The 20767-nt window shown below is 47.8% G+C and overlaps 1 protein-coding gene across 1 annotated transcript in view; it reads left to right on the forward strand.

Annotated features, from left to right (window-relative positions):
• LOC137259288 (protogenin-like) overlaps positions 1-20767 on the forward strand; it is a 79143-nt gene that overhangs the window by 50220 nt on the left and 8156 nt on the right. Inside the window, exons 6-15 of the mRNA XM_067796922.1 lie at positions 597-752; positions 1483-1634; positions 2393-2525; positions 4049-4189; positions 5236-5391; positions 17421-17612; positions 18135-18269; positions 18710-18895; positions 19441-19708; positions 20592-20719. Coding sequence (XP_067653023.1) covers positions 597-752; positions 1483-1634; positions 2393-2525; positions 4049-4189; positions 5236-5391; positions 17421-17612; positions 18135-18269; positions 18710-18895; positions 19441-19708; positions 20592-20719 — 1647 coding nt within the window. The remainder of the gene's footprint in view (positions 1-596; positions 753-1482; positions 1635-2392; positions 2526-4048; positions 4190-5235; positions 5392-17420; positions 17613-18134; positions 18270-18709; positions 18896-19440; positions 19709-20591; positions 20720-20767) is intronic.

Here is a 20767-nt window from a genome sequence, read left to right on the forward strand (position 1 = left end):
GGCCCCTGCCTTTCCCAATACCTGGGACACATGATCAACTGTCTTAATCACAACATCCAGTGCGACAATATTGAAATATTAGCTTAGAACCTCCAGGACTTCAGAAAAAGGAAACTGACAGAAGCCGTTCAAATCCGTAAACACAAGCCCTCAACAGAGACCAAGGATACCTCATTCCATCTGCCTACATTGAACTTATAAAAACAACACAAAAGAGAACTCCAGCCATCATTAGTAATTTATCTCATCTGCTACGTTTATCTTGTTTGGCCTCCTCAACACTGTCTGCCCCCTACATCCCCCTGTTGTTATGGCATTATGACCTATTCCATTCTTGCTGTTGTCAATCCCTTTGATGTATTCCCTGTGTTGTCTTACTTAATCCCTTTTACATGTGTCTGTGCTGTATTATTTTATTCTTGCTTGACAATAGTTTAAGAAGCTATACTGAAATGTCCCCGTCATAATAAATGAAGAAGTTGTTATCCACAGGGTATCATGATTTAGATCATTGTTCATCAGCTTCTAAAATTTCAGTCAAACAGATAATGTTGAATGCTGTCTGTGGTTGTGCTTACCGTGTTGTGTTTTTCTAGGGAATGAGGTGCTGTTTGATGAGGTTGAGAAGTGGTATGGAGGAAGTCTTCACTTTAGGAAAGTCTGGAAGAAACATGCTGGTGTTTACAAATGTCATATCACGCAGCCAGGCTCTGACAGGGCGTATGAATACAACACCACACTCCGTGTACTTGGTGAGTGTCACATCACTTCGTCTGGCTCTGACAGGGTGCATGAATACAACACCACTCTTCGTGTACTCTGTGAGTGTCACATCACTCTGTCAAGCTCTGGGAGGGCATATGAATGCAATACCACTCTTTGTGTACTCTGAGTGTCAGTCATCACTCAGCTAGGCTCTGACAGGGCATATGGATTTTGTGTGTCTTACACGATTATAGGTCGATACTGAGTGTAACCTCCAGGTGACTGTATGACAGCCAGCACCCTCCTCCTCATACCTCCTGTCAGCCTCCTGATCCTCTGCAGGGGCAATCTATACAATTCCTCATATAACCAGTTGGGCCAGGTGTTCTTTATAGGAGCATGTCTTTGTTTCACACGACAACAATTGTGTTCCAGATATTCTCCAAAGGGTTAAGAACAGGGCTTAGTCAATCGATCAAGGTGTGCTTGACTAAAGTGTTTGCTTATAACATCAAGGATTTTCAACTATTTGGTCCTGGCAGCCATATGAGAAGAAAATTCTTTACATAGGAAAAAATTATGATTTCTTAGGAAGTTCTTTAGTTCTAACATTGTACTTTGAAAATGTATTCAACTCAATAAGGGGTCATATAAAACCTAAGGACGTCAATACCTTCTGTTACATGCTCTAAAATTAGTTAAGAATCTAGTAATTGTCTTTAACAACTTGATTTGAGATATTTGTAATTGTAATTTGAACTGTTTGTGTTGAATCAGTTCGCCCTGTGATTGAGATCGGGCCACAGAGCGCCACCCACCCTGTTGCGGGCAACATTGTGTTGGAGTGCAAGGTGAATGGAGAGCCACCTCCAACAGTTCACTGGCTGAAGGATGGACAGGAAGTGTTTACTGGTGGACAGTTCAGAACGGTGAGATTTTATATCTGGTCAGTGATTGGTCTGTTTGTCATCAGGATGTAATCAGTGGAATGACGTAAACATTTCACCTGAATTGATTTCAAAAAGATTTGATGTAAATTTCATTTTACTGTCTGTTGCTGTCTCATCTCTGTCTGTAACTGTGACACCTGTCTGTCTGTAAGTGCACTACCTGTTTGCAGTGTAGGAAAAATTTGTCCAGAGTCTGAGATGGGTGAAGTTTGTGGAGGAAGAGTTTAAAAACATTCTAGTCCATCCTCATGTCGAGTCAGTTTTCAAATCTTGGAGATGTTGACAACTTGTCTGAAGACTAAGTCTGTTGTAGCTGAGGATTCCACTAGGAGAGATTTAACAGTCCCAGCTCTGTGTGTGCATATTAAATGGTAGCTCAAAATAAAACAAACCAGTTTTAAGTCTTGAAATGGTGTTCTGTTTATATTTGGAGGGCAGGCTAGATTTTGGCAGGACTGGTAAAAACTTTGACCGTCCATTCCTATGGACAGGCTACATCTTTCCTACATCTTTTCTACTGCTGTTTGTCTGTAATTGACCCATCTCTATCTGTAACTGTGACACCTGTCTGTAACTGTGACACCAGGAGTGTCTGTCTGTAACTGTGACTCCTGCCTGTCTGTAAATGTGACACATGCCTGTCTGTAAATGTGACACCTGTCTGTAATTGTGAGACCTGTCTGTAACTGTGACACCTGTTTGTGTGTAATTGTGACACTTGCTTTTTGTGTCCACAGCTGGTGCAAGAGGACCGGAACCAGTTGCGTATTTATGGTGTGGAGGACGTCCACTCTGCGTATTATCAGTGTCTTGCCGATAATGAGGGGGGTAGCGCTTCTTCCATTGCCAGAATCAAGATACAGCTGATGAGTAAGCCCATTTCACCTTATGTGATAAGATCTGGTTAGAATTGGTCTTCAGTAACCCATGCTCGTTGTGAGAGGCGATTGGGTGGTCAGGCTCGCTTGACTTGGTTCACACATGTCATCGCATTCCAGTTGTTTGTATTGATGCTCATGCTCTTCATCACCGGATTATCTGGTCCAGACTTGATTATTTACAGACTGGAAGTTCGGCTTTAATCAACTAGCCAACCAGTCTTGTGATAGGTGGCTTACAGTTTAACTGTGTACCGAATGTTTGTTCTTGCTTGAGATACATTAATGTCTCTTTAAATAGATTAGGTAGCCATGTGGTTAAAGTCCTCACACATCATGCCAAAGATCCAGGTTCAAATTCCAACATGGCCATTATGCCTGATCTGTGAAGTTGTGGCCTAATGGTTAAGTGTTCACTTGATTTGATTCCCCACATGGGTACAATGTGTGAAGCCCATTTCTGGTGTCTCCCGCCGTGATATTGCTGGAATATTGCTAAAATCAACTTAAAACCAAACCCACTCACTCATTATATGTGAAGACCATTTCTAATGTCCCCCTCTGTGACATAGTTGGCAGAAGTTTCATAAAACCAGACTCATCCGTGCCTTCTAAAAGTGGACTGCACTAGCCTAGTCATTGCAGCATATAAACTCTTGTCTCTTAGTTTTGGGCCTTGCTGACCTGGTGCCTGTAACTGTTGGAGGTATTTTAGTGGTATTGATGTGAAACCTGGGAAGAGTTACATCCCTTGACAGGGGTCGTCTATTGCTGTTTGGTAGCAACATGTTTGAATAATTTGGTAGGAAAACTGTGCACCATGGTGTTTTGTGGGGCTGTGCCATGTGAAAAAGGAAACATATGAACATGGAATAAATGGTATTGTCACAAATACTGTGTCAGTGATTAGTTTGGAAGAATGTGGACTGCAGTGGTTTGGGAGAAGAACGGGGACGTTTCTGGTGCTTCATGATGTTCCCTGAATACTGCTAAGAGTGGTGAGCATCAGTGACTGTCAGCACTAAAGGATTTCCTATCACATTAGACTGACATACCATGCTATCTCCAGAAGTGTGGTCTCAGCAGTTTTAAATTCAGGGAAGTACATTTTTCTGTATTCTGAACTCATCAGTAGAGACAAGGGTAAATATGATAGGATTTCAGGCGCTGATGAGTAAATGTCAAGAATTGGGATATTGACATATCATGAAACATAATTCTTTTTATGACGACCTGTGAAGGTCCTGGGGTTGAATGGACCTTCAGCTATGCATGCTTGCCATAAAAGGCGACTATGCTTGTCGTAAGAGGCGACTAACGACATAGGGTGGTCAGGCTCACTGACTTGGTTGACACATGTCATTGGTTCCCAATTGCACAGATCGATGCTCATGTTGTTGACCACTGGATTGTCTGGTTCAGACTTGATTATTTACAGACCGCCGCCATATAAAGCTGGAATATTTGTGAGTGCGGCATAAAACTTAACTCACTCACTCACTCTTTCTATGACAGTTGATGCACCTAACAGCCCTATACACGTGCATGTGAAGGTTTTATCCAAGGCAGAGGCAGAAGTCACATGGACCATCCAGAAGAAGAAGAACGCCTCGAAACCTGTCTTCTCTTACACAGTACACTACCGAGAGGATAAATGTGAGTTTCCTCCCTTATTATCAGCTTAAAATGGTACTGGGCTGCTGACATATTTGTAACCCTAAGAATCCTTAACTTTGATTGTAGCCTATGTGTTACGTATTGGCCTGGGAAGGTCGTAGGGCTTTGAACGTTTCGTGAATAGCTTGCCTGTTCTTGGGCCTTTCTCAGTATTGTTAATTTTTGTTCACTTTAGTTTAATTGATATTTGCTCATGGACACCAGGATGATAGTGTAGAATTCTCGAATGGTTTGCAGCCTGAAAGAATTGGGGGCTATTATTTTGGAAATTGTGCATGCTTTCTACATTATAAAAAATATTCTTCAAAATATCCCAAACGTATTTGCCCAGAATATAATGTATAATTATAGGTGAGAAAATGTTAAAGTCTTTAATAAATATGTAAATATAACTGATGAATATGTAATAAATATGTCATGGACATGTAATAAATATGTCATGAATGCAAAATGAATGTAAATATAACTGATGAATATGTAATAAATATGTCATGGACATGTAATAAATATGTCATGGACATGTAATAAATATGTCATGAATGCAAAATGAATGTGGCATAAATATATAATAAATATGAGTAAATATGAGTAAATGTGTAGTAAATACGTAATAAATATGTAATGAATGTGTAGTAAAAATGTAATGATTGTGTAATAAGTATCTTATCAGTGTGAAATAATAGGTTACATATTGTAGTCGATGGACCAAGATTGGTATAGATGACTATTTCCGTAGATGGTTAAAGTCATAATGTCCAGCAGCTGGTGTAGGGGAAGCCAAGTCTTGGCTTTTGAGAGTTGTGTCCCTTTGTTGTGTCCAAACCAGTGTTTGAGTTCAAACTCCATAATCCTGTGATTCCATATATCATGGATACAGACAGCTTCAAATGCAATGCTAAAGTATGAAGCCCATTTCTGGTATTCCCGACGTGATATTGCTGGAATATTGCTAGAATTGATGTAAAACCTTACTCACTCGCTGACTTAATGTAGTAAAATATCTCTGATTTTTTTTCCTGATTCAGTGACAGGAGAAGAGAAGTTGTTTATATCCCATGAAGCCAAAATGACATTGCACAACCTGCAGCCAGGAACCAACTACACTGTGTACGTAAAGGCATATAACTCTGCCGGCGCCAGCCCCAGCTCTGACGTGGTACGCTTCACCACCCTGGACTCCTGTAAGTATTTGCCCAACCAGATGTCTCTAGGGCTGTGCAAAATTACTGGTAAACAGATATATACTGGTACAGTATCTCAGGATACAAAGATCGCGATGTTGTTCAGATTCTGCTATATATTGGGTCATCCAGACTTAGCTCCCTTTGAATTGTCTCTAGGGCTGTGCAATATTACCAGTAAACAGGTATATACTGGTAGAGTATCTCAGGATACAAATATATCAATATGGTTCTGATTCTGCAATATATTGGATCATCCTGAGTTAGCTCCCTTTGAATTATTTGCACTTGAGCAACAAAATGTGCTCTAAAAGTGCCAAATGTACTTCTGTTTCTTTTGGGAGTTTCTTTATAAGTGGCTCCAAAAGTGCCAAATATTTTGCCAAATGATGTAAATTTTGTGGATTTCAATGATTTCATTTAGATGATACATTTTGGAGGGATTAAGTGGCCTTAAACTGACCAAGCAGTAGATGCTCTGACTTTTAGTGACCATATCACAATTCACGTTATTCTGTTACGTTTTTTGTTTCCAATTTTAGTACATACGATACCAATTTTTCCAAAAGGCCGAGGTCTTATAAATTTTATAGGACTGTATAATGACATTCTAGTCAAGGATCTTAGTTACTGGAGGTCATGTGAGATTTTAAGCTCAAGTAGTTCACTTACATCATGTGTTTGTTTCATTTTGCAGTAGTTCATGATAACACATGTTTATATTGGAGTTGAAACTAATGAATCGCTTACATACAGTGATAATGATTACATGCTTCAATAAGTACCTGACCCATGAATGTCCCGGGGTAGAACAGGCCTTCAGCTACCCATGCTTGCCACAAAAGGTGACTATGCTTGTCGTAAGAGGCGACTAGTGGGATCGAGTGGTCAGGCTTGCTTACTTGGTTAACACATGTCATCGGTTCCCAATTGTGCAGATCGATGCTCATGTTGTTGATCACTGGATTGTCTGGTGCTGAGTCGATTATTTACAGACCGCCGCCATATAGTTGTAATATTGCTGAGTGCGGCGTAAACACTCTATTATGAACATATGATGATGGGCAGAAAACTTCCAGTCAGTATGTCACAATATGTATTGCAATATCTCTGAAGCTATTGTAATGTATTGTAATTTGTAAATCGGCAACATCTTGCCCTGGTTACCTTCTTCCCTTCCCTGCCTTCTCCAGTCACTCTGTCCCATTCAGTGATGACACACTCCACCCAGGCCTCCTGTAAGTCTGCATCCCAATCTCTTCCCTGCCTTCTCCAGTCACTCTGTCCCATTCAGTGATGACACACTCCACCCAGGCCTCCAGTAAGTCTGCATCCCAATCCCTTCCCTGCCTTCTCCAGTCACTCTGTCCCATTCAGTGATGACACACTCCACCCAGGCCTCCAGTAAGTCTGCGTCCCAATCCCTTCCCTGCCTTCTCCAGTCACTCTGTCCCATTCAGTGATGACACACTCCACCCAGGCCTCCAGTAAGTCTGCGTCCCAATCTCTTCCCAACCTTCTCCAGTCACTCTGTCTCATTCAGTGATGACACACTCCACCCAGGCCTCCTGCAAGTCTGCGTCCCAATCCCTTCCCTGCCTTCTCCAGTCACTCTGTCTCATTCAGTGATGACACACTCCACCCAGGCCTCCTGCAAGTCTGCGTCCCAATCTCTTCCCTGCCTTCTCCAGTCACTCTGTCTCATTCAGTGATGACACACTCCACCCAGGCTTGCTGCAAGTCTGCATCCCAATCTCTTCCCTGCCTCCTCCACTCCTCTGAGTGCGGCGTAAACACTCTATTATGAACATATGATGATGGGCAGAAAACTTCCAGTCAGTATGTCACAATATGTATTGCAATATCTCTGAAGCTATTGTAATGTATTGTAATTTGAAAATCGGCAACATCTTGCCCTGGTTACCTTCTTCCCTTCCCTGCCTTCTCCAGTCACTCTGTCCCATTCAGTGATGACACACTCCACCCAGGCCTCCTGCAAGTCTGCATCCCAATCTCTTCCCTGCCTTCTCCAGTCACTCTGTCCCATTCAGTGATGACACACTCCACCCAGGCCTCCTGTAAGTCTGCTTCCCAATCCCTTCCCTGCCTTCTCCAGTCACTCTGTCTCATTCAGTGATGACACACTCCACCCAGGCCTCCTGCAAGTCTGCGTCCCAATCCCTTCCCTGCCTTCTCCAGTCACTCTGTCCCATTCAGTGATGACACACTCCACCCAGGCCTCCAGTAAGTCTGCGTCCCAATCCCTCCCTGCCTTCTCCAGTCACTCTGTCCCATTCAGTGATGACACACTCCACCCAGGCCTCCAGTAAGTCTGCGTCCCAATCTCTTCCCAACCTTCTCCAGTCACTCTGTCTCATTCAGTGATGACACACTCCACCCAGGCCTCCTGCAAGTCTGCGTCCCAATCCCTTCCCTGCCTTCTCCAGTCACTCTGTCTCATTCAGTGATGACACACTCCACCCAGGCCTCCTTCAAGTCTGCGTCCCAATCTCTTCCCTGCCTTCTCCAGTCACTCTGTCTCATTCAGTGATGACACACTCCACCCAGGCTTGCTGCAAGTCTGCATCCCAATCTCTTCCCTGCCTCCTCCACTCCTCTGAGTGCGGCGTAAACACTCTATTATGAACATATGATGATGGGCAGAAAACTTCCAGTCAGTATGTCACAATATGTATTGCAATATCTCTGAAGCTATTGTAATGTATTGTAATTTGAAAATCGGCAACATCTTGCCCTGGTTACCTTCTTCCCTTCCCTGCCTTCTCCAGTCACTCTGTCCCATTCAGTGATGACACACTCCACCCAGGCCTCCTGTAAGTCTGCATCCCAATCTCTTCCCTGCCTTCTCCAGTCACTCTGTCCCATTCAGTGATGACACACTCCACCCAGGCCTCCTGTAAGTCTGCTTCCCAATCCCTTCCCTGCCTTCTCCAGTCACTCTGTCTCATTCAGTGATGACACACTCCACCCAGGCCTCCTGCAAGTCTGCATCCCAATCCCTTCCCTGCCTTCTCCAGTCACTCTGTCTCATTCAGTGATGACACACTCCACCCAGGCCTCCTGCAAGTCTGCGTCCCAATCTCTTCCCTGCCTTCTCCAGTCACTCTGTCTCATTCAGTGATGACACACTCCACCCAGGCCTCCTGCAAGTCTGCGTCCCAATCTCTTCCCAACCTTCTCCAGTCACTCTGTCTCATTCAGTGATGACACACTCCACCCAAGCCTCCTGTAAGTCTGCATCCCAATCCCTTCCCTGCCTTCTCCAGTCACTCTGTCTCATGCAGTGATGACACACTCCACCCAGGCCTACAGTAAGTCTGCGTCCCAATCCCTTCCCTGCCTCCTCCAGTCACTCTGTCCCATTCAGTGATGACACACTCCACCCAGGCCTCCTGTAAGTCTGCTTCCCAATCCCTTCCCTGCCTTCTCCAGTCACTCTGTCTCATTCAGTGATGACACACTCCACCCAGGCCTCCTGCAAGTCTGCGTCCCAATCCCTTCCCTGCCTTCTCCAGTCACTCTGTCTCATTCAGTGATGACACACTCCACCCAGGCCTCCTGCAAGTCTGCGTCCCAATCTCTTCCCTGCCTTCTCCAGTCACTCTGTCTCATTCAGTGATGACACACTCCACCCAGGCCTCCTTCAAGTCTGCGTCCCAATCTCTTCCCAACCTTCTCCAGTCACTCTGTCTCATTCAGTGATGACACACTCCACCCAGGCCTCCTGCAAGTCTGCGTCCCAATCTCTTCCCTGCCTTCTCCAGTCACTCTGTCTCATTCAGTGATGACACACTCCACCCAGGCCTCCTGTAAGTCTGCGTCCCAATCTCTTCCCTGCCTTCTCCAGTCACTCTGTCACATGCAGTGATGACACACTCCACCCAGGCCTCCTGCAAGTCTGCGTCCCAATCTCTTCCCAACCTTCTCCAGTCACTCTGTCTCATTCAGTGATGACACCCTCCACCCAGGCCTCCTGTAAGTCTGCATCCCAATCCCTTCCCTGCCTTCTCCAGTCACTCTGTCACATGCAGTGATGACACACTCCACCCAGGCCTCCTTCAAGTCTGCGTCCCAATCCCTTCCCAACCTTCTCCAGTCACTCTGTCACATTCAGTGATGACACACTCCACCCAGGCCTCCTGCAAGTCTGCGTCCCAATCTCTTCCCTGCCTTCTCCAGTCACTCTGTCTCATTCAGTGATGACACACTCCACCCAGGCCTCCTGTAAGTCTGCGTCCCAATCTCTTCCCTGCCTTCTCCAGTCACTCTGTCACATGCAGTGATGACACACTCCACCCAGGCTTGCTGCAAGTCTGCGTCCCAATCTCTTCCCAACCTTCTCCAGTCACTCTGTCCCATTCAGTGATGACACCCTCCACCCAGGCCTCCTGTAAGTCTGCATCCCAATCCCGTCCCTGCCTTCTCCAGTCACTCTGTCACATGCAGTGATGACACACTCCACCCAGGCCTCCTTCAAGTCTGCGTCCCAATCCCTTCCCAACCTTCTCCAGTCACTCTGTCACATTCAGTGATGACACACTCCACCCAGGCCTCCTTTAAGTCTGCGTCCCAATCTCTTCCCTGCCTTCTCCAGTCACTCTGTCTCATTCATTGATGACACACTCCACCCAGGCCTCCTGTAAGTCTGCATCCCAATCTCTTCCCTGCCTTCTCCAGTCACTCTGTCTAATTCAGTGATGACACACTCCACCCAGGCCTCCAGTAAGTCTGCATCCCAATCCCTTCCCTGCCTTCTCCAGTCACTCTGTCCCATTCAGTGATGACACACTCCACCCAGGCCTCCAGTAAGTCTGCGTCCCAATCCCTTCCCTGCCTTCTCCAGTCACTCTGTCCCATTCAGTGATGACACACTCCACCCAGGCCTCCAGTAAGTCTGCGTCCCAATCTCTTCCCAACCTTCTCCAGTCACTCTGTCTCATTCAGTGATGACACACTCCACCCAGGCCTCCTGCAAGTCTGCGTCCCAATCCCTTCCCTGCCTTCTCCAGTCACTCTGTCTCATTCAGTGATGACACACTCCACCCAGGCCTCCTGCAAGTCTGCGTCCCAATCTCTTCCCTGCCTTCTCCAGTCACTCTGTCTCATTCAGTGATGACACACTCCACCCAGGCTTGCTGCAAGTCTGCATCCCAATCTCTTCCCTGCCTCCTCCACTCCTCTGAGTGCGGCGTAAACACTCTATTATGAACATATGATGATGGGCAGAAAACTTCCAGTCAGTATGTCACAATATGTATTGCAATATCTCTGAAGCTATTGTAATGTATTGTAATTTGAAAATCGGCAACATCTTGCCCTGGTTACCTTCTTCCCTTCCCTGCCTTCTCCAGTCACTCTGTCCCATTCAGTGATGACACACTCCACCCAGGCCTCCTGTAAGTCTGCATCCCAATCTCTTCCCTGCCTTCTCCAGTCACTCTGTCCCATTCAGTGATGACACACTCCACCCAGGCCTCCTGTAAGTCTGCTTCCCAATCCCTTCCCTGCCTTCTCCAGTCACTCTGTCTCATTCAGTGATGACACACTCCACCCAGGCCTCCTGCAAGTCTGCGTCCCAATCCCGTCCCTGCCTTCTCCAGTCACTCTGTCCCATTCAGTGATGACACACTCCACCCAGGCCTCCAGTAAGTCTGCGTCCCAATCCCTTCCCTGCCTTCTCCAGTCACTCTGTCCCATTCAGTGATGACACACTCCACCCAGACCTCCAGTAAGTCTGCGTCCCAATCTCTTCCCAACCTTCTCCAGTCACTCTGTCTCATTCAGTGATGACACACTCCACCCAGGCCTCCTGCAAGTCTGCGTCCCAATCCCTTCCCTGCCTTCTCCAGTCACTCTGTCTCATTCAGTGATGACACACTCCACCCAGGCTTGCTGCAAGTCTGCATCCCAATCTCTTCCCTGCCTCCTCCACTCCTCTGAGTGCGGCGTAAACACTCTATTATGAACATATGATGATGGGCAGAAAACTTCCAGTCAGTATGTCACAATATGTATTGCAATATCTCTGAAGCTATTGTAATGTATTGTAATTTGAAAATCGGCAACATCTTGCCCTGGTTACCTTCTTCCCTTCCCTGCCTTCTCCAGTCACTCTGTCCCATTCAGTGATGACACACTCCACCCAGGCCTCCTGTAAGTCTGCATCCCAATCTCTTCCCTGCCTTCTCCAGTCACTCTGTCCCATTCAGTGATGACACACTCCACCCAGGCCTCCTGCAAGTCTGCATCCCAATCCCTTCCCTGCCTTCTCCAGTCACTCTGTCTCATTCAGTGATGACACACTCCACCCAGGCCTCCTGCAAGTCTGCGTCCCAATCTCTTCCCTGCCTTCTCCAGTCACTCTGTCTCATTCAGTGATGACACACTCCACCCAGGCCTCCTGCAAGTCTGCGTCCCAATGTCTTCCCAACCTTCTCCAGTCACTCTGTCTCATTCAGTGATGACACACTCCACCCAAGCCTCCTGTAAGTCTGCATCCCAATCCCTTCCCTGCCTTCTCCAGTCACTCTGTCTCATGCAGTGATGACACACTCCACCCAGGCCTACAGTAAGTCTGCGTCCCAATCCCTTCCCTGCCTCCTCCAGTCACTCTGTCCCATTCAGTGATGACACACTCCAACCAGGCCTCCTGTAAGTCTGCTTCCCAATCCCTTCCCTGCCTTCTCCAGTCACTCTGTCTCATTCAGTGATGACACACTCCACCCAGGCCTCCTGCAAGTCTGCGTCCCAATCCCTTCCCTGCCTTCTCCAGTCACTCTGTCTCATTCAGTGATGACACACTCCACCCAGGCCTCCTGCAAGTCTGCGTCCCAATCTCTTCCCTGCCTTCTCCAGTCACTCTGTCTCATTCAGTGATGACACACTCCACCCAGGCCTCCTTCAAGTCTGCGTCCCAATCTCTTCCCAACCTTCTCCAGTCACTCTGTCTCATTCAGTGATGACACACTCCACCCAGGCCTCCTGCAAGTCTGCGTCCCAATCTCTTCCCTGCCTTCTCCAGTCACTCTGTCTCATTCAGTGATGACACACTCCACCCAGGCCTCCTGTAAGTCTGCGTCCCAATCTCTTCCCTGCCTTCTCCAGTCACTCTGTCACATGCAGTGATGACACACTCCACCCAGGCCTCCTGCAAGTCTGCGTCCCAATCTCTTCCCTGCCTTCTCCAGTCACTCTGTCTCATTCAGTGATGACACCCTCCACCCAGGCCTCCTGTAAGTCTGCATCCCAATCCCTTCCCTGCCTTCTCCAGTCACTCTGTCACATGCAGTGATGACACACTCCACCCAGGCCTCCTTCAAGTCTGCGTCCCAATCCCTTCCCAACCTTCTCCAGTCACTCTGTCACATTCAGTGATGACACACTCCACCCAGGCCTCCTGCAAGTCTGCGTCCCAATCTCTTCCCTGCCTTCTCCAGTCACTCTGTCTCATTCAGTGATGACACACTCCACCCAGGCCTCCTGTAAGTCTGCGTCCCAATCTCTTCCCTGCCTTCTCCAGTCACTCTGTCACATGCAGTGATGACACACTCCACCCAGGCCTCCTGCAAGTCTGCGTCCCAATCTCTTCCCAACCTTCTCCAGTCACTCTGTCTCATTCAGTGATGACACCCTCCACCCAGGCCTCCTGTAAGTCTGCATCCCAATCCCTTCCCTGCCTTCTCCAGTCACTCTGTCACATGCAGTGATGACACACTCCACCCAGGCCTCCTTCAAGTCTGCGTCCCAATCCCTTCCCAACCTTCTCCAGTCACTCTGTCACATTCAGTGATGACACACTCCACCCAGGCCTCCTGCAAGTCTGCGTCCCAATCTCTTCCCTGCCTTCTCCAGTCACTCTGTCTAATTCAGTGATGACACACTCCACCCAGGCCTCCTGCAAGTCTGCGTCCCAATCTCTTCCCTGCCTTCTCCAGTCACTCTGTCTCATTCAGTGATGACACGCTCCACCCAGGCCTCCTGTAAGTCTGCGTCCCAATCTCTTCCCTCCCTTCTCCAGTCACTCTGTCACATGCAGTGATGACACACTCCACCCAGGCCTCCTGCAAGTCTGCGTCCCAATCTCTTCCCAACCTTCTCCAGTCACTCTGTCACATGCAGTGATGACACACTCCACCCAGGCCTCCTGTAAGTCTGCATCCCAATCCCTTCCCTGCCTTCTCCAGTCACTCTGTCACATGCAGTGATGACACACTCCACCCAGGCCTCCTGCAAGTCTGCGTCCCAATCCCTTCCCAACCTTCTCCAGTCACTCTGTCTCATTCAGTGATGACACACTCCACCCAGGCCTCCTGTAAGTCTGTGTCCCAATCTCTTCCCAACCTTCTCCAGTCACTCTGTCTCATTCAGTGATGACACACTCCACCCAGGCCTCCTGTAAGTCTCCATCCCAATCTCTTCCCTGCCTTCTCCAGTCACTCTGTCACATGCAGTGATGACACACTCCACCCAGGCCTCCTTCAAGTCTGCGTCCCAATCCCTTCCCTGCCTTCTCCAGTCACTCTGTCTCATTCAGTGATGACACACTCCACCCAGGCCTCCTGTAAGTCTGTGTCCCAGTCTCTTCCCAACCTTCTCCAGTCACTCTGTCTCATTCAGTGATGACACACTCCACCCAGGCCTCCTGCAAGTCTGCTTCCCAATCTCTTCCCTGCCTTCTCCAGTCACTCTGTCACATTCATTGATGGCACACTCCACCCAGGCCTCCAGTAAGTCTGCGTCCCAATCTCTTTCCTGCCTTCTCCAGTCACTCTGTCTCATTCAGTGATGACACACTCCACCCAGGCCTCCTGCAAGTCTGCATCCCAATCTCTTCCCAACCTTCTCCAGTCACTCTGTCCCATTCAGTGATGACACACTCCACCCAGGCCTACAGTAAGTCTGCGTCCCAATCCCATCCCTGCCTTCTCCAGTCACTCTGTCACATGCAGTGATGACACACTCCACCCAGGCCTCCAGTAAGTCTGCGTCCCAATCTCTTTCCTGCCTTCTCCAGTCACTCTGTCTCATTCAGTGATGACACACTCCACCCAGGCCTCCTGCAAGTCTGCTTCCCAATCTCTTCCCTGCCTTCTCCAGTCACTCTGTCACATTCATTGATGACACACTCCACCCAGGCCTCCAGTAAGTCTGCGTCCCAATCCCTTCCCTGCCTTCTCCAGTCACTCTGTCTCATGCAGTGATGACACACTCCACCCAGGCCTCCTGCAAGTCTGCATCCCAATCTCTTCCCAACCTTCTCCAGTCACTCTGTCTCATTCAGTGATGACACACTCCACCCAGGCCTACAGTAAGTCTGCGTCCCAATCTCTTCCCTGCCTTCTCCAGTCACTCTGTCTCATTCAGTGATGACACACTCCACCCAGGCCTCCTGTAAGTCTGCGTCCCAATCTCTTCCCTGCCTCCTCCAGTCACTCTGTCACATGCAGTGATGACACACTCCACCCAGGCCTACAGTAAGTCTGCGTCCCAATCCCTTCCCTGCCTTCTCCAGTCACTCTGTCTCATGCAGTGATGACACGCTCCACCCAGGCCTCCTGCAAGTCTGCATCCCAATCTCTTCCCAACCTTCTCCAGTCACTCTGTCTCATTCAGTGATGACACACTCCACCCAGGCCTACAGTAAGTCTGCATCCCAATCCCTTCCCTGCCTTCTCCAGTCACTCTGTCACATGCAGTGATGACACACTCCACCCAGGCCTACAGTAAGTCTGCGTCCCAATCCCTTCCCTGCCTTCTCCAGTCACTCTGTCTCATGCAGTGATGACACACTCCACCCAGGCCTCCTGCAAGTCTGCATCCCAATCTCTTCCCAACCTTCTCCAGTCACTCTGTCTCATTCAGTGATGACACACTCCACCCAGGCCTACAGTAAGTCTTCATCCCAATCTCTTCCCAACCTTCTCCAGTCACTCTGTCACATGCAGTGATGACACACTCCACCCAGGCCTCCTGTAAGTCTGCGTCCCAATCTCTTCCCTGCCTTCTCCAGTCACTCTGTCACATGCAGTGATGACACACTCCACCCAGGCCTCCTTCAAGTCTGCGTCCCAATCCCTTCCCAACCTTCTCCAGTCACTCTGTCTCATTCAGTGATGACACACTCCACCCAGGCCTCCTGTAAGTCTGTGTCCCAATCTCTTCCCAACCTTCTCCAGTCACTCTGTCTCATTCAGTGATGACACACTCCACCCAGGCCTCCTGCAAGTCTGCTTCCCAATCTCTTCCCTGCCTTCTCCAGTCACTCTGTCACATTCATTGATGACACACTCCACCCAGGCCTCCAGTAAGTCTGCGTCCCAATCTCTTTCCTGCCTCCTCCAGTCACTCTGTCTCATTCAGTGATGACACACTCCACCCAGGCCTCCTGTAAGTCTGCATCCCAATCTCTTCCCAACCTTCTCCAGTCACTCTGTCCCATTCAGTGATGACACACTCCACCCAGGCCTCCTGCAAGTCTGCTTCCCAATCTCTTCCCTGCTTTCTCCAGTCACTCTGTCTCATTCAGTGATGACACACTCCACCCAGGCCTCCTTTAAGTCTGCGTCCCAATCCCTTCCCTGCCTTCTCCAGTCACTCTGTCTCATGCAGTGATGACACACTCCACCCAGGCCTACAGTAAGTCTGCGTCCCAATCCCATCCCTGCCTTCTCCAGTCACTCTGTCTCATTCAGTGATGACACACTCCACCCAGGCCTCCTGTAAGTCTGCGTCCCAATCCCTTCCCTGCCCTCTCCAGTCACTCTGTCCCATTCAGTGATGACACACTCCACCCAGGCCTCCTTCAAGTCTGCGTCCCAATCTCTTCCCTGCCTTCTCCAGTCACTCTGTCTCATTCATTGATGACACACTCCACCCAGGCCTCCAGTAAGTCTGCGTCCCAATCTCTTCCCTGCCTTCTCCAGTCACTCTGTCTCATTCAGTGATGACACACTCCACCCAGGCCTCCTTTAAGTCTGCGTCCCAATCCCATCCCTGCCTTCTCCAGTCACTCTGTCACATGCAGTGATGACACACTCCACCCAGGCCTGCAGTAAGTCTGCGTCCCAATCTCTTCTCTGCCTTCTCCAGTCACTCTGTCTCATTCAGTGATGACACACTCCACCCAGGCCTCCTGCAAGTCTGCGTCCCAATCTCTTTCCTGCCTTCTCCAGTCACTCTGTCTCATTCAGTGATGACACACTCCACCCAGGCCTCCTGCAAGTCTGCGTCCCAATCTCTTCCCTGCCTCCTCCAGTCACTCTGTCTCATGCAGTGATGACACACTCCACCCAGGCCTCCTGTAAGTCTGCGTCCCAATCTCTTCCCTGCCTCCTCCAGTCACTCTGTCCCATTCAGTGATGACACACTCCACCCAGGCCTCCTGCAAGTCTGCGTCCCAATCTCTTCCCTGCCTTCTCCAGTCACTCTGTCACATGCAGTGATGACACACTCCACCCAGGCCTCCTGTAAGTCTGCGTCCCAATCTCTTCCCTGCCTTCTCCAATCACTCTGTCTCATTCAGTGATGACACACTCCACCCAGGCCTCCTGTAAGTCTGCGTCCCAATCTCTTCCCTGCCTTCTCCAGTCACTCTGTCCCATGCAGTGATGACACACTCCTCCCAGGCCTCCTTCAAGTCTGCTTCCCAATCCCTTTCCTGCCTCCTCCAGTCACTCTGTCCCATTCAGTGATGACACACTCCAACCAGGCCTCCAGTAAGTCTGCGTCCCAATCTCTTCCCTGCCTCCTCCAGTCACTCTGTCTCATTCAGTGATGACACACTCCTCCCAGGCCTCCTGCAAGTCTGCGTCCCAATCTCTTCCCTGCTTTCTCCAGTCACTCTGTCACATGCAGTGATGCTACACTCCAACAAGGCCTGATGTTTGTGTTGAACATCTCTGTATCTTTATAGAAATGACTCAACTGCTTGTTTTCTTTGGTTTGCTCTCGCTGTGGTATCACACTATTCTGTCTCTCACCAATCACAGCAGCTTTGCTTCTCCCTTCAGTGCCCAGAGGCTTCCCCACACCAATGCTGGACAGTACGAGCTCCTCCACAGTGCTGGTCAAGTGGCAGCCCCTGCCTAAGGAGCTGCGAGGTGGCACCATTGTCAAATACCGCATCTACTATGGCCTGTGTGACACCGACGTCATCAGTAATGTTGAAGTGGAAGGACACACCTACAAGTACCTCATTACAGGTATGTTAGATCTTTGTTGTGGACAACTGTAGTAGCTACTGACAGACTAAGAGCGTTGGAGTCCAGGGTGACACAATTTCCAGACAGGCCAGACACCTGTGATTGTGGGTGCTTGAGGTGTGTTTTTGAACAGCTTAACTGGATATTGGCGCTTTACAAATATCATATAATATAAAATATGGAACTCACAATCACCCCTCTTATGTGTTTGTGTTTGTCTGCACTGTACCATGCTTGTTGTAGTTGCCAAGTCGTTGAGACATTGAGAACTGCTTGCCTGGGACATACCTACCACGCATGGCTAAGAGTCCCAGATGTAACTGGATTACTGGGGTCACATGATACTTCTCAATAATGCTTTTCTCTCAGTAAATACCAGTGAAGATCAGGGCTGGAATTTGTCTTCAGTAAGCCATGTTTATATATCAAATAGGTTAAGATATTGCCAAAAATGGGTAAAACATTGTGCCTTCAAAGCCAAGCTGACAGAATAGGTTTTGAATATGAATTATTGCTCTTCAGATCTGCTCCCTGACTCGGATTACCGTGTTCGACTTGCTGCCGCTACTAGTGAGGGATATCAGAACTTCCCAGACAGTGAGTGGCCGTGGACAACGATAAGGACAAGGCAGGAATCAGCTGCTGAAAACAGTGAAGGTAGCTTGACTGTCTACTTCACATGACTGCAGTCTGTTGTAGAATACAGTCAGAGGTGTGGCCAATTGTCTGAGATATGGACAACGATAAGAGTAGGGACAACTGTCTGAGATATAGACAATTGTTTCAGTTCTGAACAAATGTCAGATATGAACTCTCTGATTTGGACAACTGTCACCTGTGGACAGCTGTCCAAAGATGAAAGAAATATGAACAATGGCCTTGGGTGCAGACAGCTGTCTGAAATGAAAGAGATATGAATCTCTAAGAGATATAAATAAATATAATAGATGTAGATATGTATGCAGTATCCATGTTTAAATATAGCCACATGTGTGACTTCAAGAACCTGATTTACATGTACGAAAAGTGCACCGGTATAGATACAAACTACAATATCTATCTATATGCTTGCTGATGACCTTCAATTTTTCCTGCAGCCCATGTGAACCTGAACGTGACTGTTGATGAGATCAACATGACCACCACCAAGGTGAGCTGGCTGTATCCACGGAAACTGCGGCTCTCTAAGCAGGTCATCTTCCTGCGCAACCTGAAGCGGAGTGATGGCATGCAGATGTACAGCATGGACATATACCGCAGGGAAATCACCTTCACGAACCTAGGTGAGCTGGACCTCTTGACCCATCCTTGTAACAGACAGCCATGTCTACCCTTTACCTCCAGGTGTAAATTGTACAAGATATCTTTTTCAAAATTTAGGTTTGCATTAGGGATGTAGATTCAAATGTGGACTCTTATACCAATGCTGCCCCTAGTGACACAGACCCCAGTGTCATGTTGTCCAGTGTGACATAGACTCATTTCCGTTCTTGATGCGTGATTCAATGTTATTCGAGACAAAGAAGTACTATCATGAAGCACCAGAAGAGTTCAGAATTCCCAGCGGTGTACACTGAAAATAATACATTACCTGTAAGCGGGGTACATTGGAAATAATAGAATAGCGCTTAGCCAATCAGAAAGTGACATTCATGTATGAGGTTAGATAAGGACTGTTATACCATGTTGTCCCAAGTGAGAGAGTACAGACCCGAGTACCAGGTGTCCCCAACATAATGTATTTGCCATGCCTGTTTTGACAACACATTATGTTCTGTCTCTTACTGGTCAGACCAACTTACACAAACGCTCACACTGTGTATTTCAGAGCCAGACACCACGTACCAGTTCTTCGTTCTCGGAGAGCACGAGCACCAGAAGATCGCCTTTGTAACAAGCATCTTCCACACACTGTCTAACAGAACCAAATACGATGTGCCCAGTCACCTGACCGGTAATGCCCTCCTCCCCAACGTCATCTCCATCACGTGGAACTACCTCGGCGAGAACAGCCATGACGTCACTCACTACATCGTCCGATATAAACCCATAAACCTGGAACATAGATGCTCCAAGGAAGAGAAAACCTTCATAACGTGAGTTCAGACAAGAATGTCACCTGTGTATTGTTGCTGTGTTTCGTTTCTGTCCTACATCTCTATGTTTTACGTTGCTTATAGTCTTCTTTGATAAACATTTTAGAAGTTGAGGTGAGAAAATATGGTAACAGATGTTTATAGTCTAGCTGATACAGTTTCATTTGGAAGACAAAGTATTGTATAGTGTTATGGAAATTCTTCATTATATAAACTTAAGATTAACTGACTGCTAACTGCTGCCAAAACTGAATGGCAGCATTGTAATCATTCAGAAATCCACGACTCACATGTATCCTAAACTTCACCAAGGTGAACTCGCCTAGTTATGTTTCTACAGCAACGTATTTTGCTGTGTACTGTTATCTAAAATAAATCAATTACTGTAACAATACCTATACACTTTTTACCATTCTGTATAGTGTTCACATCACCTTCATATAGCTGAAATACTGTTCCATGATGTGTAAAATCAAACTCACTCACTCACTCACGTGTTGAATACATCTCATATCAAGCTGAGAGGCTATAATGGAAATATTGTTCCAAACTGTGTGACCTGTGAAGTCCCAGGGTAGGACAGGTCTTCAACCCATGCTTGCCATAAAAAGCTACCAAGCTTGTTGTATGATTCAACTAATGGGATTGGGTACTCAGACTTGCTGACTTGGTTGACACATGTCATCGGTTCCCAGTTGTGCAGATCGATGCTCATGCTGTTGATCACTGGATTGTCTGGTCCAGACTCGATTATTTACAGATTGCCGCCACATAGCGGGAATATTGCTGAGGAAAGCGAAGGGCTCACTCACTCCAAACTGTGTCGACCCTCACTCATTCCAAACTGTGTGTAACCATGCTCACTTGCTGTCTGTTGTCACAGCCGCACCCAAGAGGCATCCCTGACCAACCTGGAACCCTTCACCTTCTACAACATCTCCGTGTGTGCTGTCTTTGACGACCGCAGATCCCAGTTCAGTGAGCCCATTGTCGTGCGCACCCTGGAGGATGGTATGTGTTGACATGGGGTGGGGTTAATTTGTACCTCAGTATGTTTTA

This window comes from Haliotis asinina, chromosome 13 (genome assembly GCF_037392515.1).
Source record: "Haliotis asinina isolate JCU_RB_2024 chromosome 13, JCU_Hal_asi_v2, whole genome shotgun sequence".
In the NCBI taxonomy this organism is placed as follows: domain Eukaryota; kingdom Metazoa; phylum Mollusca; class Gastropoda; order Lepetellida; family Haliotidae; genus Haliotis; species Haliotis asinina.